At 36.4% G+C, this 16,660-nt stretch overlaps 1 protein-coding gene across 2 annotated transcripts in view; it reads left to right on the top strand.

The window, feature by feature from the left end:
- sema6bb (sema domain, transmembrane domain (TM), and cytoplasmic domain, (semaphorin) 6Bb) overlaps positions 1-16,660 on the top strand; it is a 213,439-nt gene that overhangs the window by 160,079 nt on the left and 36,700 nt on the right. For both annotated transcript variants that reach the window (XM_048208825.1, XM_048208824.1), the window contains 6 exons: positions 1,255-1,343; positions 2,643-2,860; positions 11,814-11,945; positions 12,052-12,201; positions 12,847-13,026; positions 15,346-15,486. In XM_048208825.1, coding sequence (XP_048064782.1) covers positions 1,255-1,343; positions 2,643-2,860; positions 11,814-11,945; positions 12,052-12,201; positions 12,847-13,026; positions 15,346-15,486 — 910 coding nt within the window. The remainder of the gene's footprint in view (positions 1-1,254; positions 1,344-2,642; positions 2,861-11,813; positions 11,946-12,051; positions 12,202-12,846; positions 13,027-15,345; positions 15,487-16,660) is intronic.

Raw genomic sequence — 16,660 nt, 5'->3', positions numbered from 1 at the left:
ACGTTATTTCTTATTTTTTCTGTTTAACACGTTAAAACTATTAAATGAATGGAATCAACACAGCATATTACAGTATATGATTATGCTGTCTGGGTTCTGCGAGAACTCAAGAGAACATAGTTTGAGACCTTTTACCTCATTTAAAACTGTGCTTACAAGGATATTTGCAAAAATGGAGCATTTTGTCATGATTTTGTGTTTTTGTCCATTCAAACATAAGATGCAAAAGAGAACTTAAATCTGTCTGAGAAGCGGCTCTCTGTGAACACACCCAAAACACTCACACAGAAAGCCACTTCTCAGACAGATTTGGGTTCTCTTTTGCATCTGATCATGTTTGAATGGACAAAAACACAAAATCATGACAAAATGCTCCTTTTTTGCAGGTATCCTTGGTCTAAAATGAATGTAAAGAGAGAAAATCGTATGTGTGTCTGATCTGCGTCAGGTCTTAAAGTGACAGCAAACTAATATACATGCTACAGTCTGTGTCGTTAATGTTAATCAAAGAAAAACAAAAAGAGATAATCAATTGGTGCTCTTATCTAATCCTTATTAAACCTGCAAAAGTTATTCAATCTATATTTTATTTATACAGTGAGGACTATGCAGTTATTTTACATTTGATTACTTTATTCAATTGATGTAGTATTTCTTGTCTGAGCTGTTATATATATTGTATGCATTTAATTCATTTAATAATGTAAAGTATCAATGCAAAACAGATCAGTGAAAAATTAAATTCATATATATATGAAAAAAACATTTCTCTTGCCTCATCCTCCATCTTGGATTTATTTTTCACTGAGATTGTCACAATGCATTCTGGGGTTGACATCTCACTAGGTTTTGGAGTGGAGCATTAGTGTCAGGGTCGATAAGGCTTTTTAAGGATCCACATCTGAGTCAGCAGCCAACCTGATGTCAAACTCCTCCCCCTCTTCCCATCTTCCTTTGCTCCTATGGTCTGTTGCCTGATGTGATCTCTCACTGATGCAGCAGAAAGCACATCTGTGTCCTGACTCAAACTCCCTCCTGCTGTCCTGGGTCACTTCCTGTCCCAAAACACCCCCACTTTCCTACTTTTGGTTCGTGTGTCCGTTGACGAGCTAATGACCCTATTGGAAAGCAGCCTGTAGTTCAACACTTTAGTTCAGTCAAATCAGCCCTTCTGAAAATCATGTGATCTGAGAGAGCAGTAAAGTGTCCGAAACAGGAAGTACTAATGGTTTGGTGCTGGTCGGTCTGTTTCAGAGCCATACTTTGTGAATGCTGTGGAATGGGGGCCACATGTCTACTTCTTTTTTAGAGAGATGGCCATGGAGTTCAACTACCTGGAGAAGGTGAGAGGATAGTAGAGCACAAGTCTAATATTCCCCAATATTCTCACATGTGTTTCTTCTAGGGTTTCATAAGACATCTAAACAGTGCCAGTCAGCACTCAGAAGGCAGATATTTCAATTCACTCTTAAAATTAAAAATAATTTTTTGGTGTTTATGGTTCTATGAAAAACCTTTAACATACATTTTTCATTTTTCAACAAGGTTATTTATAGTGGAAAAGGTTCTTTAGGTTTTTAAAATGTTCTTCACTCTAAGAAGTTCTTTGGGGAACCCAAAATGCTTCTTCAATGGCATCACTGCAAAAACCACCTTTTGGAACCTTTATTTTTAAGAGTGTATAAATTCTCCCAAGGGCATGGATTTGGGCTATGACATTCACATTAATTTTATATCTCTGTACTCTTATTGCATGTCAGCTGTTGTCTCATTTGTGTCTATTTCGTTGTCTCATAAGGAATTTTGGTTTAGTTCCTCTTGCAGTTACATTGATCATGGTTTCATTTCCCAGGGAAATGATAAAATGTATACCTTGAATGCAATGTAAGTTAGTCTGAATGAAGCTTCTGCCAAATGTATGAAAATAAATATAATTCCTGGGCTACAAAAGAGAAAATAGGAGTAAACCCTTCCTGTGGGATCGGTAGAGAAAGATCCAGGGAAAAAATGGTGGGAGTAATCGTGTTACCGTATGTCCAGTCTGGCAATATTATTCAAATGTCAATACTAACTACTGTATTTCCAGTCAGACTGCCATACGACCTTTTCCCTGTTATTGTGCTGAATGTTTAATTTAATAATCATGCCCTATGAAGCTGTTTTGAGTGTAATTTAGGCACACAGAAGTTTTTTTCTGCTGTTGTTTTTCAGGGCAACTGAAATACCATCCGTAATATCATTTACTGAAAACTGAGAAAAACACATCGACAGATTAACAAGGGTTCCTTTTATGTGAGAATTAGCAATGCAAGACTTCTGCAAGAACAGAATTGTGCTTGCGCAAGCGTTTCATACTGCTGGACCTCGAGGAGAACAAAAACCCACTGTACTTTAGATTCAGCTCTTCTGTAATCACTTGCCGAACCCATTTTAGGAAATGCTGACATTTTCATGAATGAATTTATATTAGCTTACCCATTTTACACAGACTAGCTACTCTCCAAAATCTGCTTAAAATCCACAAGGATTAAAAGATTTGAGGCTTTTTGGAAAGGATATACAGTACTGTTCGATGTGTGTATTATCAAATGCTTAAAAGTCCTAATTATTATGTAAGTTAATTTCATTTTCTGTGACTTTAGGTGGTTGTGTCTCGTGTTGCACGAGTGTGCAAAACCGATCAGGGCGGTTCGCAGCGCGTCCTCGAAAAACAGTGGACGTCATTCCTGAAAGCTCGGCTGAACTGCTCAATCCCGGGAGACTCACACTTCTACTTCAACCTCCTGCATTCCACCAGTCCCATCATCCGCATGCACGGCAGGGATATCATCCTCGCTGTCTTCTCCACACCCTCCAACAGGTGGGTCGCAGCCGTTACGTGCAAGCACTGACGAAACCGTTTCTCGGCAGCAGTCAAGAAACCAGAAAAGAACCACCCACGATGCATATTGCACACAAAAATGGCAAGGACTGGCTGAAATCACTAGCTTCTCTCTGATTGGCCGGCTTCCAGTTTCCAGGAGTCAGGGTGCACTGGTTTTTATCACTCTGCTACTGAGAAAAGTTGTGTTTGCAAGTATCTAGGCTTCTACAATGAGCTTTTCTGTAAAAGAACTTGCCTCAGGATTTGCCAAAGTTTGCTAGGAATCAGTCTTTGAAAGATTTTGTTGGAAACTCTTAATAGCATAAAGTGTAAACAAGATATAAAAGCATTTCTACACTACCGTTCACAAGTTAGATTTTTTTAACAAAAAAAAAAGATATTAATATTTTTATTCCATAAGGACGCATTAAAAATATATCAGTAACTGATCGTAATTAATTTTCATTGTTACAAAAAAAATATATTTCAAGTAAATGCAGTTCTTTTGAACTTTCTATTCATCAAAGAATTCTGGAAAAAAATATATATATATATTATTACTGTTCCACAAAAATAAACTGTTTTTAACAATGACTATGAGAAATGTTACTTAAGCACCAAATGAGCATATTAGAATGATCATGTGACACTGAAAAAAAAAAGCGACAACAACTGTTACATATTGAATAGAATATGTGACCTCTTTCTGATGAAGTGGGCAGCACTTGGATGGAATATGCTGCAATGTAGACCTTTACACTGAAAGTGCGGCTAAACAAGACTAAGAAGCACCCGATCCAACCAGATTGTGAATCTCGAGAGATAAACTCCCAAATATAGTGCATTAGCAACCTCATTGATAGACAGTTGAGCTGGAAATATCACAGGCTGGTGGCAACAGCGGAGCACTGGGAAACGGGTACAATCGCTCTGGGTTTAGGTCGTCCTGTGGGATTATGGGTGAAAAACCACTGAATATAGAACACTGGTGCGACACCGCAGGGAATATTATTGCAGGTTTTAATGGCATGTAGAGAGGCGCTGTGAGAGAACGGGAGGGGGAGAGATGGAGATTGATGTATGAATGAGGAATGGTATTGACGTTGGGAGATGTACACATGCTGACAGGCTGTCACCAAGATGTCACACTTAGAGAGGAAAGCAACAACAAAACATATATTTTTGGGATCAGGGAGCAAGCGCATGTTTTGACAGAGTTTGCTGGAAATAATTACAGGAAAGAATGTGAGAATACAAAAAGGAGAGAGGGCTGTCAAGAGGATGGGAGTGAGGATGCTGAAAGAGTCATTACTATGAGAGGAAATGAAGAGAAGAGAAAATTGAGAGAAAATGGTTCATGTATGCACGTGTGTGTGATCAAGAGTGACTTCTTAAAGGGACAGTTCACCCCCAAAAAATCTTAAAAAATCTTAAAAAAAATAAAAAAAAATGCTTATGCTTATCAAGGCTGCATTTATTTGATTAGTAAATGCAATAAAAACAGTCATATTTTGACATTATTTAAATTTGAAAGTTTTTTACTTTTTAATATATTTTAAAAGGTAATTGTCCTGTGATGGCAAGGCTGAATTTTCAGCATCCACATGATCCTTTAGAAATCATTTCTTACTATCAATGTTGAAAACAGTTGTGCTGCTTAGTATTTTTGTACAAGCTGTGGTACATGTTTTTAAGGATTATTTGATTATAATAGAAGTTTTTATGGATATATTTTGCAACAGATGTCCTTATTTTTTACTTTTGATCAAATGAATGCATTCTTGCTGATAAAAGTATTAATTTCTTTCAAAAACAAAATCACACTGACCCCAAACTTTTGAAAATGAAGACTAAATTAATAAAAAAATTCTCAATAAATTTAAAATAAAATGTTTAAAAATAATTTTAAATGCTACAAGTTAATTTATATTGTACAGTACATTCATAACAGTTTTATTAAATCATGAATGTTTTTAAATATTTAGCTACTTTGAGTGAGCATTAGATGACTGCAAAGGTCATCTAAATGTAAAATAATGTTTACAATGATTTTTTTTTTATTATTATTTGAAAGTAAATGATGTCTTAGACAAACTTCAGATTCTATATCAGTTTAAAATTCATTTAATATCTCGGTGAATAATGTCTTCAGTGTGTGTAAGAGCATGCATGATTGGTAATATTTTTATGAGACCTGTGAGTGTGTGCGACAAATGAAGAGCAACAGAGCATCCTCTGAATGATGGAGGAAGGGCAGGACTCCCAGCATGCAAATGTGTATTTATGTCAGTGCAGGGGACAAACCTCAGCAAATGCCAACTCTAATAACATCTCAGTTGGCTAATGACTGCTCTGGGGGGGGGGGTTGAGATGGGAAGCTAAAAAATATGAAGGATGAGTACATGTGTACGGGGAGGATACACAAGGACGAATGAATGAGGCGGTCAATAATAGCCCACGTCTTCCCCCACCTCTCCTTCACAAGAGTTAAAACCGGTTTTATCAACTGGCTCTTATATGTCAGTGTTCCTCTCTTTCCCTCTTATCCCGAGGACACGGATCCCCGAAGGGCTCAGTAAGAGATAGAGCACTGAGGTGCAGTGGCAGGGAGCGTCCAGCTGTATAAGCATTCCCGTCTGCAGCTGCAGTCCTCCATAAACGGCGCAGGGGGCTTCGCTAGCCTGCCGGGAGGATGTGTGGTCTGTTAAGGAGCTCTCAGACAAATTGCCAGGACCGGTTAGTGCGTGGCAGACGCAGCAGCGGGGGAGGACTATGGGAATGAGAGGAGGGCATGTTGGGATGTGGTTGAGATGGGTATAAGTGTTATGGGAAGGAGGATAATAAAGTGCAGATTGTCTAAAAAGCAGTGACTCATGCTGAATGAAGAGTGGTTACAGGACTATTCTGTGGATTTGTACTGATTTCTCATAAATGCTCATTATTTATACATAAGCAGATTTAAATTCTAAATCATACTTTAAATATTCATGCACAGTTTTTCCAAATAAAGCCATGCGTCACTATTACTATTGCTCGCACTGTACTTGGAAGGGATTTGATTGAATAACCCTAATTTGTAATGCTTTATAGGATGAGTAGTTTGTTCCTTCATAAATTATGTACTGTAGTCTTTTACTTTTCTTTCTGTTCTGATTTTCATATACACTACTGTTTGAGGTTGTAAGATTTTATGTTTTTGAAAGAAGATTCTTATGCTCACCAAAGTTGCATTTATTTGATCAAAATACAGTAAAAACAGTAATACTGTGAAATATTATTAAAATTTAAATTAACTGATTTCTGTTATACGTAAATTTAATTTTCAGCAGCCATTACTTCAGTCTTCAGTTTCACATGATCATTCAGAAATCAATATGCTGATTTAGTATGCTGATTTGATGCTCAAGAAACCTTTTTAGAATGTTGAAATTAATGTTGAAAACTGTTGTGCTGCTTAATATTCCTTAATATTCCATTTTCCAGGATTCTTTGATGAATAGAAAATTCAAAATTAAATTGAAATAGAATTTTCTATATATATATTATTGTCATTTTTGATCAATTTAAAGCATCCTTGCATAATAAAAGGGTAACACTTCACAATAAGGTTCATTTGTAATGTATTAACTAACATGAACTAACCATGAGCAATAGATTTGTTACTGTTTTTGTTAATCTTCAATAACGTTAGTTAATAAAAAATACAGCTGTTCATAGTTTGTTCATATTAGTTCAGTCCATTAACTAATGTTAACAAATACAACTCTTGATTTTAATAAGGTATTAGTAAATGCTGAAATTAACATTAATAAAGATTAATAAATGCTGTAGAAGTGCAGTTCATTATTAGTTCATGTAAACTAATGTAGTTAACTAATGTTAACTAATGAACCTTATCATAAAGTGTTACCAATAAAAGTAATAATTTGTTAAAAAAAAAAAAAAAAAACCTTACTGACTCCAAACTTTTGAAGAGCAGTATACTTTTGTGCTGTGTTGTGGTTTGATTGATTTGGTTCATGGCTTATGATTCTTTATTGAAGAGTGTTTTTAAATTAATGGGAAAATACTTCCAGAAACCAAGACTGGAAAAATGAGTCGTCATTTTGACCCATTATACTTTGCTTTATAAAGCATTAATACATATATAGTATTCTCTCTCTTTTTTTGCCCTTTGTCACTTTTTTATGCCGTGGACTATAGTAGATGACATGAAATCATGGAAAGAAAAGGGGGGATCTTGCCTCTCCCACATGAGCCCCACAGTTCATGGAGTCAAAGCATGTGCTAGGGTGTTGAGGATGATTTCCAGGGCTTGCTGTGTGGTTGTTAGGAGTTCTGGGTGGTTGTTGGTGAGTTCAAAATAAAACTCAGCTTACCTCCAAGTATCCAAGCTATTCTGATCCCTAGACATGGCTCGGGTCATTCCTTGAAAGTACATTAGTGTTCAAATAAGATGTTTCTTTGGTGAATCAAATTTGTTCCAATCAAACTTGAAAGAACCTTTATGCATATTAAGTATTTCCAGAATAGCCTCTCTTCATAAGACCAGGTTTACTCTCACAGAAACAGAGCAGGCAGGAGAGAGGTGTTTGCATCTCATTTGAGCTCCTGATGCTTTGAGGTGTGAGGCCAAGGCTCCAAGCAGAGCAGGTGAGATGGAGTGAGACTGTTGTAAATGAGAGGCTGCAGGTGAGATCGTCCTCTCAGTGGATCATGGTGGATGTGGGAGGAGAATGCTGAGTTCAGATTGAAGGGGGAAATGAAAGAAGGCCTGAATCTGCTGGAGAGGCACACGCTCAGGTTCGATGCAGCCGAGGGACATTTAAAGAGAGAGTGGAGACAGAGAGGGCTCATAAAGATGAAGAGGAAAAGCAGGAATGAGCAACGGAGAAGGGTTTGACAGAGCTCCAAGACGAGATGTACAGAAAGAGACACAGAGGAACTTTTCTGTTTAAACTGGCAGACAATACGGTAATTCAATCAGATTTCCCTCACTGATCATTGTATTATATTTACAGTACAAATTTGTTTAAAGTGATAGTTCACTCAAAAATAATAATTCTGTCATCATTTCAGTTTCATATTACGGAAAACAGGATTTTCTCTGCTCCTTTCCTAGCCAACGCTACAAAAAATCCTATTCTTGATTAGTTTTTTTTTTGTTGTTGTTGTTTTATTTTCCAGTTCAAATATCTGAAAATCAAGATAAAGATAAATCTACTTTAAGCAACACTCCATAAAATATTAAGACTTGTTTTGAGAGATTTTGTCTTTATTATGAGTGTCATTTTAACTGCACTGGCAATTTATTTTTAAATATAAAAACAAGTCTTAATTAACTTGTTTTGAGGATTTTATTTATTTATTTTATTTTTTTAAATACTGGGAAACCAGTCAAAAAACACCAATTAAAATCATTAAGTCATTTTTCAAACCTGCTAAGTAGTCAAACTTGCTAAAATGGGTCATTTAGAAATCTTCATAATGTTGATGTCATAATGAAGTGCTATTCAGTATTTAGGTAAGCCACTTTATTTGATTATTTACATTAAAGTTTTAAAGATACAGTAGTGGAATTGGGGGTTTTGTGGGTGGTAAATGATCTTGTAAACCTGAACTATTCGTAAAATGCAACAAAAATGAATATAGCCCGTTAAGAGTTTAGCACAAAATTGTTTTAGAAAATATATTTTTGTGTGTATATAAATGTGTAAGGAATGTTATAAGAAACAAAAATGCGTAAGTTATGAGATTCTGTTTTAAAAAGAAAAAGCCGTGTTCTGCCACTGCTGCAAGTTGTTCACCTGTCAGGCCTTTTGGAGGGCCTGCAGTGTGTCAGAATGATGACATTGATGATCAGGCTGATATGAGCCTAATGAGGTCTTGTCAGAAAACTGCCTGAATACTGAAGCTGAACAGTTTAAACAGTTTCAGCGCTGTCAATCAGTAGGTCATTCTCAGCTGCTGTCTGACCTATGCTTTCACACACGCACATACAACCCACTGCAAACCAGTGGACATGTGGCAGATGTGTCCCACAATGCTATTGTAGACGGCTGTTTATCCTTGCTTCTGCCCTTGAGCTTTACAGACTCTCACATTAATTCCCTTCCAAACTCAGCAAGGCATACTCAAGCACGCTTTACACTGACCACAAAGCCCAGATCAGCATGGGTGCCACTCCGTCCAGACCTGAACCTGCTATCCATCATTTCTTGGAGCCCATAGAATCCTGGATGAACATACATACTGTGTGCAGTCTGTTTTCAAAGCAGAAGGTTCTGCAAATGAGTTTTAGCACCAAGAAGATTGTGAGTGCTATAGAGCTCAAGAGAGTCGTGGAGAGGGAGTGAACGACTCACCTGTGTCAAGGATGCATGAGAATACAGCTGTGGCTTATACTTATAAAGTATGTCTGTGCCAGGAAATCTGAGGAGGAAGTAGAGAAAGAGAGAGTGAGTGGGCGTAAACGAGAACTGAACTGACTCACCCTGTATGACTCTCAGTTCTCTCTTAAGAAAGTCTTTAAGTGCTGAAAGCTGTCACTTCACCAGAGACAAATCACTTCAGGACAGTTTAGAGAACGAAGCTGAGTGTTGCAGTAGGAGGAGAGAGATGGATGCAATCACTATTGTGTTTCCATTCATGTATTTTTATGCACATTTTTGAGATATTGCATAAAATTGCTGTATAGAGAAACTGAGATGTGTAAGATTAACAAAAAAAAAAAGCATAAAAAACAAACAGTTCTGCTCATGTGTTTACATACTGCTTGCAGAATATGCAAGATATTAATAAGACATTAACAAAATAAGAGGGATCATAAAAATTGCATTTTTTTTTTTTTTTTTTTTTTTTTTTTTTTTTTTGGTATTGTCCTAAATAAGCTGTTTCACATAACAGATGTTTACATACAGTTCACACTCTTAAAAATAAAAGTTGTTTGAACCAAGAGCTGTTGAAAAACAGTTACAACACTCCATAGAGAAAGTGCGGAAGGAACGTGTCATGGAGCAACCAATAGTTCCAAACAACTAATAGTTCCAGCATTGAATCCCATTCATTTCATTGTTTCTCAAGCACACTCGCTGGTAAGTTGAAATTTTTTTTTTTTACATTTTAAAACGGCTCTCAGGAATCTTGCCAGTAGCAGTATTTAATGTAGCTCTCTTTAGTTAATGTTTATCGTTAGATAATAGACTATAATTGTAGTCAGGTAACATGAGCAACACTTCAGTAGCTACCACAACCAGATGCTAGTTGTCATTTTTAACAGTTTTTAGTCTTTCTGCAAACTTTGTCTCCCTGTAGGAGGTTGAATGAGTTTCTATGAAGACTGCCCTTTCAAGGAATAACTTATCTAGTGCGTCACTGGATACATTGTATAATAAAGAGTTCCGTGAATGCAATTGGTTGCCTTGTTTTATTTAACGCTGTTTTAAACTTCTATCTTGCTTTAAATTCAGCATTTAACAGCATTTAATGGGTGGGGGATAAAGAAAAAGAAAGACTAGGTCTAATTGTAGTTATTAAGTAATCAATTTAACCTATTTGCAAATAATATTTTATTTTAAAATATGCGCACATTCACTCTTATTCGTATGTCTAAAATGCAAAAATGTTTCTTGTCTCATCACATTCAGTTTTCTCTCAATTCAAAACAGTGAAATTAGGAATTTCTGCAAACCAGGTAACAGGAATTGCTGCAAATATAGTGAAACTGCTGTCTATAGTGAAACACATTCAAAGAGATTGACAGCGTGGAGTTGTTTGGAACTATTGAGTCGTGTGACTGCATGGTGTAGAGATCAAAGTATGCTTTTTCAACGGCTCTGTTTGAACCTATCCATTGTGCTAAAGGTTCTTTATAGTGGGGAAAAATTTTCTTTAAAATTGTAATCAATTGTTCTTCACACTAAGAAAAAATGTTTTCATTTAAGAACTATTCAATGAAAGTTTCTTTGGAGAACCCAAAATGGTTGTGAAAACCCGATTTTGAATGTATTTTTAAGAGTGAAAAAAATAGTTACTTAATTTACACAAATGAACCACTTAAATCTTAATGCTCTGTGTTGTTACCTGGATGATCCACGACTGTTTTTATGTTTTGTAATAGTTGTTCACGAATCCCTTGTTTGTCCTCAGCAGTTAAATTGCCTACTGTTCTTCAGAAAAGTCCTCCAGTTTCTGCTCATTCTTTGGTTTTCTAGAATCTTCTGCATATTTGAACCCTTTTCAACAGTGACTGTATGATTTTGAGATCCATTTTTTCATACTCAGTACAGTTGAGGGACTCATAGTGTTTCACTCCCTGCTTGACACATTATATATGACTATTATTTCATATAGATAATTAAGTTTCTTCTTATTTTTGTTTTCATTAATATACATAAGCTGGTTTGTTTTTACCTTTGCTGTTTAGTTCATGTTGATTGCATTATTTTAATGTCCTCTGTTTTAACCTAATGTTGTTTTGTCTTTGTGTGTATGACCCTGTGCACCATCTATATATGAGTATTGGTCATGGTTTGGTCATGGTCAGTATTGGTCATGAGGAATTCTGATTCATCATGTGGCTTTCTATTGAGCCACTTGTATTATTGTTGGAGAAACCTAAGTATTTTTCTCACAGTTGCATTTGTGTATTGCTGCGTTCTTGAATAGATCCTCAGTGGGAGGAAAAGGTCAGTGAGTGGAAGATCTTGCAGTCACCCAAGGTTTCCTGTGACAGCTCTGGAATATATTCTCTGCTCTATTTACCTTGAAATGACTGTCCAACTACCCACTGTACAGATCTATTCAAGAGTGTCAACTGTGTTTTCGACATGTTTGTGATAAATGAAATCCATTTGGTGTTGCAAACCTCCTCCAGCACAGAACAGTATAATGGAAACAGAACAGGTCTGAGGGTATCACGTAATATGAACATTGTGCCGTGTTTTTGCAGTATTCCTGGCTCTGCAGTGTGTGCTTTCGACATGGAGCAGCTGGCCGGAGTGTTTGATGGAAGATTTAAAGAGCAGAAATCGCCCGAGTCGATATGGACACCTGTTCCAGATGAGGTTGTGCCCAAACCGAGGTACTGAATGAAATGACATTTACAACTCTAGAGAGCGTTTTATGTCTTCAAATGCCAACCTGCAGAGAGAAAGTTTATAATAATGCAGTGTTTGTGAATTTCTCAGGCCGGGTGGTTGTGCCATACAAGGCTCGAGGTTCAACTCCTCCAACTCTTTCCCCGATGATATGCTAACATTTGTCAAGACCCATCCGCTGATGGATGAAGCCATCCCATCGCTCGGTCAGAGACCATGGATTGTTAGAACCATGGTCAGGTGAGGACAACTTTCTCTCAGGCTTCCTAGATCAGGTTGTCTACCAAGTCATACCAGGAACATGGTATCCGGTTTGTCATTGGTCTGAAGTGGACCAGCTCTAGATGAGCTATCAGGTCGAACTCAACCACACCATCTAGTAGTCCATCAACCACCAAGACTATCTTGGGCTAGCAAATGAACAACTTCAACCTTCAGAAACTGATTTTTTAAAGCAAAAGAACACATAATGAGCATTAAATTTAGCTGCTAATGTCTTCCAGTCATGCTTTTCTTTTCTAAGATCCACGCTGAACATCCGACCAGCCTATAACGTCTGCTAGCATTAGTATCTGTCCAATCTCAGTCTTCAGATAATGGGGTTCCAGCAGCTGGGGTTTCTCAGCATCCCACAGGGCACAACAAGATTATGGTGACAAGTTGTTTGTGTCATTTTAAACACTCAAGGAGATGAGTCTTATTTTAGAAAGCTGAATCATCCTAGTAGGCCGGTTTGGTTTCCTCAAGATATGCCAGTTTGTCAATGCAAATTGCTTTTCGGATTTGAGCATTTTGTAATTTTGGCAGCAGGTTTTGGTTTACAATTTAATGCCTCTCTTCCACCCGGTCTCATTCAAGAATTAAGTTGTCTTCTGTTGCTTTCAGATACCAGCTCAACAAAATGGTGGTGGACACAAACGCCGGTCCCTATGGCAACCAGACAGTCCTTTTCCTGGGTTCCAGCCGAGGGACCGTTCTCAAATTCCTCGTTACCCCTAACAGGGATAACACTGTGACGAATAACAACGTGTTCCTCGAGGAACTGGAAGGCTACAACCCAGACAGGTAGAGGTTAATGTTGAAACGCACCCTTTGGTGATTGTATAATGGTGGAAAATCACAAGTCATGGCATGCAAACAGATGGGGCGTTAGCTGGTCATTATTTCTTGCTGAAGGTGGTAGGAGTTTGCGAGCAACACTCATTTTCCATGGATATAGTGCTAATTGCATCTTCTTCCAGGCAGACTAAACGCTATTTAATTTTTTTCTTCTCACATTCACACACTCTATACCACTTATTAAAAAAATCGAGAAACTTTTTACACTCTAGAGCAAAAACATATGCTGTAAAGCAGGTGAACCTGTCTGCAGGGTGTTAATCTCCAAACACAGAATTAGATAAACGAAACAAACACACTTGATAAAACATGAATCAGCATGAATCACTAAAAATTTCTATGTGATTTATCAGAGAAGGAGTGTGTGAGAGTGGTGGCTTTGACAGTGCTTAGCTTTGTCTAGTGCAGCGGGAAGCCGACTAATCAGAGGAGTGTAGATGGAGTAATCAGATCAGGCTCCGATCATGCTGGCCTTGCATAACCTCTGCCATCTCTCATCACACGGCAGTAAAGAGGTAAATTGTTTGACACGCGCAGGGTCAGGGAGGCCGCGACCGATGGAAACTGCTCAAAAATGCCTTTGTCATCTTCCATATCGATCATGACACTGTAGCGAAACAAACAATGACACAATTAGGATGGCAGGCTTGAGTGTTAAATGATGTCAGTCTCTTTTTATAAACACTTTCCTTTGTATCTTGCTGTCTTTGTATCTTCTATGCAAGTTTGGCTTTTGTCTAATAGTCTTTTTTTTTTTTTTCGCTTGTTTTCTGTGATCTAACTATAGCAGTGGTTCATTTTCATCTCTTACATCTTCTGTTTCGCTCTCCTACTCACATGTGTCAAGAGAGCCAGCTTTTTCTTCTTAAATCAGTTTAAACTTGCCAGTGGCACCTCTTTATCTCACCCTCTTTCTGTTTTCTTCCTGTCTCTCTCTTTCATTACTTGTTTTGGCTGCCTAAAAAAGGAGCTGTATGACTGCAATGATTCATTCATTCATGTATTTTTTTTCTCTCAGAACACATTTTTCAACTAGGGCTGTCAATTAAATGTGATAATTTAGTGAGATGAATTATTAAAATAAAGACAATAATTATTAAAATAAAACTAATTAATAAAAATAATGGTTATTTTATACATGCATGCATGCATACATACATATATACATATATATATATATATATATATATATATATATATATATATATATATATGCTCATTCATATTAATATATATGATTAATCAGAATAATTTATTGCCATATAATGTAATTACTTGGATTAATTTTTAATTGTTGAGTTTTCTAGTCTGTACGTCCTTTTGCTTCTCAAGTACATTTATCTGTTTTTACAGCTTTTTTTACAGCAGTTTTTACAGACATTTTTTTTTTTTCTGTAAAACGACTAAAATACTGATTAGAAAAAATGTTTTTTGAAATGAGCTTGATCTCCTTTCTCATGGCCTTTGGTAAGTGTGGCTCATTACTCAGATCTGTTGCATAAAGTACTAATGATTTCTCCACTGCTTTTGAGGCCATTACCGTAAACGTTTCTATAACCATATGTATGTGTGCATATGTATACAAACAAATGTGCTTTCTAGCCAGCATGGCAGGTGCAAGAGCGATACTCTAAGTGGTAAGTGCCAATTAAGTGTAAAGCATAGAGGAGTGGGTGGCTGCCAGGCTCCCAGATATCAATCTGATTAGTTACTGAGGCCATGCACAAAGTGACAACACATTAATATGATATCACATTAATACGACACGCGTTTGCTGTTTGAAGCCCTTTACGCCTCATCCTGTTTTTCATTCAGAGGGTGAAAGTTAGTGTCGGTTCATTAGAGACATATAACAAGCTGGTATCTTAATGGATAGGTGGCCTTGGTGGATGGAAATTTTTCATGATCTTAATATATAGTTTAATATATAGAAATATTAGTTTCAAGATGACAAGCGAACTTTCAAAACTGAGCTCAATGTCTAATGTGTTAAAAGGATAGCATATAGGGTGTGTGTGTGTATATATATGTGTGTGTGTATATATATATATATATATATATATATATATATATATATATATATATATATATGTATAGAGTTAAGATTAACATTATCAGATCGTGTTAGGCTCGACTGTTTAGACAATATTGAGGTCATTCTCTATCACACTGTGTTTGAGTGTGTTCTCTGTGTAAATTGTGTTTGACTTTCTCCCTGCACTCTTTTAATTTGTTGCAAATTGATTTGGACCGTGTGTGTTCCAGGTGTGGGATGGACTCTCCTCAGGCCAGGCAGCTGCTCTCTCTCACGCTGGACCGCATCAGTCACAGCCTCCTACTGGCTTTCCCCTCTTGCGTGATCAAAGTGCCTGTAGCACGCTGCCAGCTATATTCCCGCTGCATGAAGTAAGTGACACACACACACACACACATACACACACGTTTATTTAGCACTCTTAATGATAACATACTATATAGTCTCTTAAGGCTGATTATAAGTACTGTAGTATTACTTTGGATTTGTAGATACTTCTATAGAAATAAAATAATAAATGCATATATATATATATATATATATATATATATATATATATAAAGTGTAAAAAAAAACATAATGGAGAAATATATATGGGTCATTGACAAATAAGGTTTTAAAAAGTGTAAAAAAAACATAATGGAGAAATAATTCATTTTGAAGTTTTATTAAGTGTTAACAATGAGATTATGTGGTTTTTATAATCAATTAACACTGCTTTTGACAATTTTTACAATATGGACAAAATTTGTCACCAAAAAAGTCATTTGGTTTTACCGAATTACACTTTTGTAGCAAATTACGATATTTTCAAACAATGTTAACAGACTGATATCTAGCTAGCTAGCAAAAGGATAATCAAACATTTTATATTTAGTACAGGTTTTTAAAATATTACAACATTTTCCATGTTTTATAGCGGTTGTATTGAAAGACCTGATGTTTCGGGACATGCGTATGAGCAACTGAAAACATGAATTTTTCAGCTCGTTACTTTGCTTCATGACCATGTGGTCCTTTGCAGGTGTCTGAATGATGTCACATCCTGTCACATGATACTGACCGCATGACTTGATCCAGAATGGTACCTTTATATTGGTTACTCCGGATGACATCAATGAAATTCATTTTTCCGAACATTCTTTCTCATAACAAAGCAATGACTTTTACACATAATTTTAATGCCATTTTGCACCATGTTAATAATGTTATAAAATCATGCTAGAATAAAAAATATATACATTTATTACATTTTTAGACAAATGAAACAAATGAAATGCCTGTATTGGCCTTTCGACGGTTAAACCGAATGACCTTTTGACACTTCAAAATCTTTAAAATACCTTTTAAAAACTTTGGGATTCAATAAAAGAGATCTAGTTGTACTACCTTACATACTTTGGATGTCATATATTTGTTTTTTATTATTATTAAGGCCTTAGGACAAAAAAATGACCCGTCACGTCATTGACCCATATATATACGCATGTTCGTTTGCTGGATTAGAACGCTTGCAATGTCCACAGAATTATTGCAAAGCGCCAT

This window comes from Megalobrama amblycephala, linkage group LG12 (assembly GCF_018812025.1).
Source record: "Megalobrama amblycephala isolate DHTTF-2021 linkage group LG12, ASM1881202v1, whole genome shotgun sequence".
Taxonomy (NCBI): Eukaryota; Metazoa; Chordata; class Actinopteri; order Cypriniformes; family Xenocyprididae; genus Megalobrama; species Megalobrama amblycephala.
Note: the sequence above shows the minus strand (reverse complement) of the source record. Positions and strands in the feature narration are given on the sequence as shown.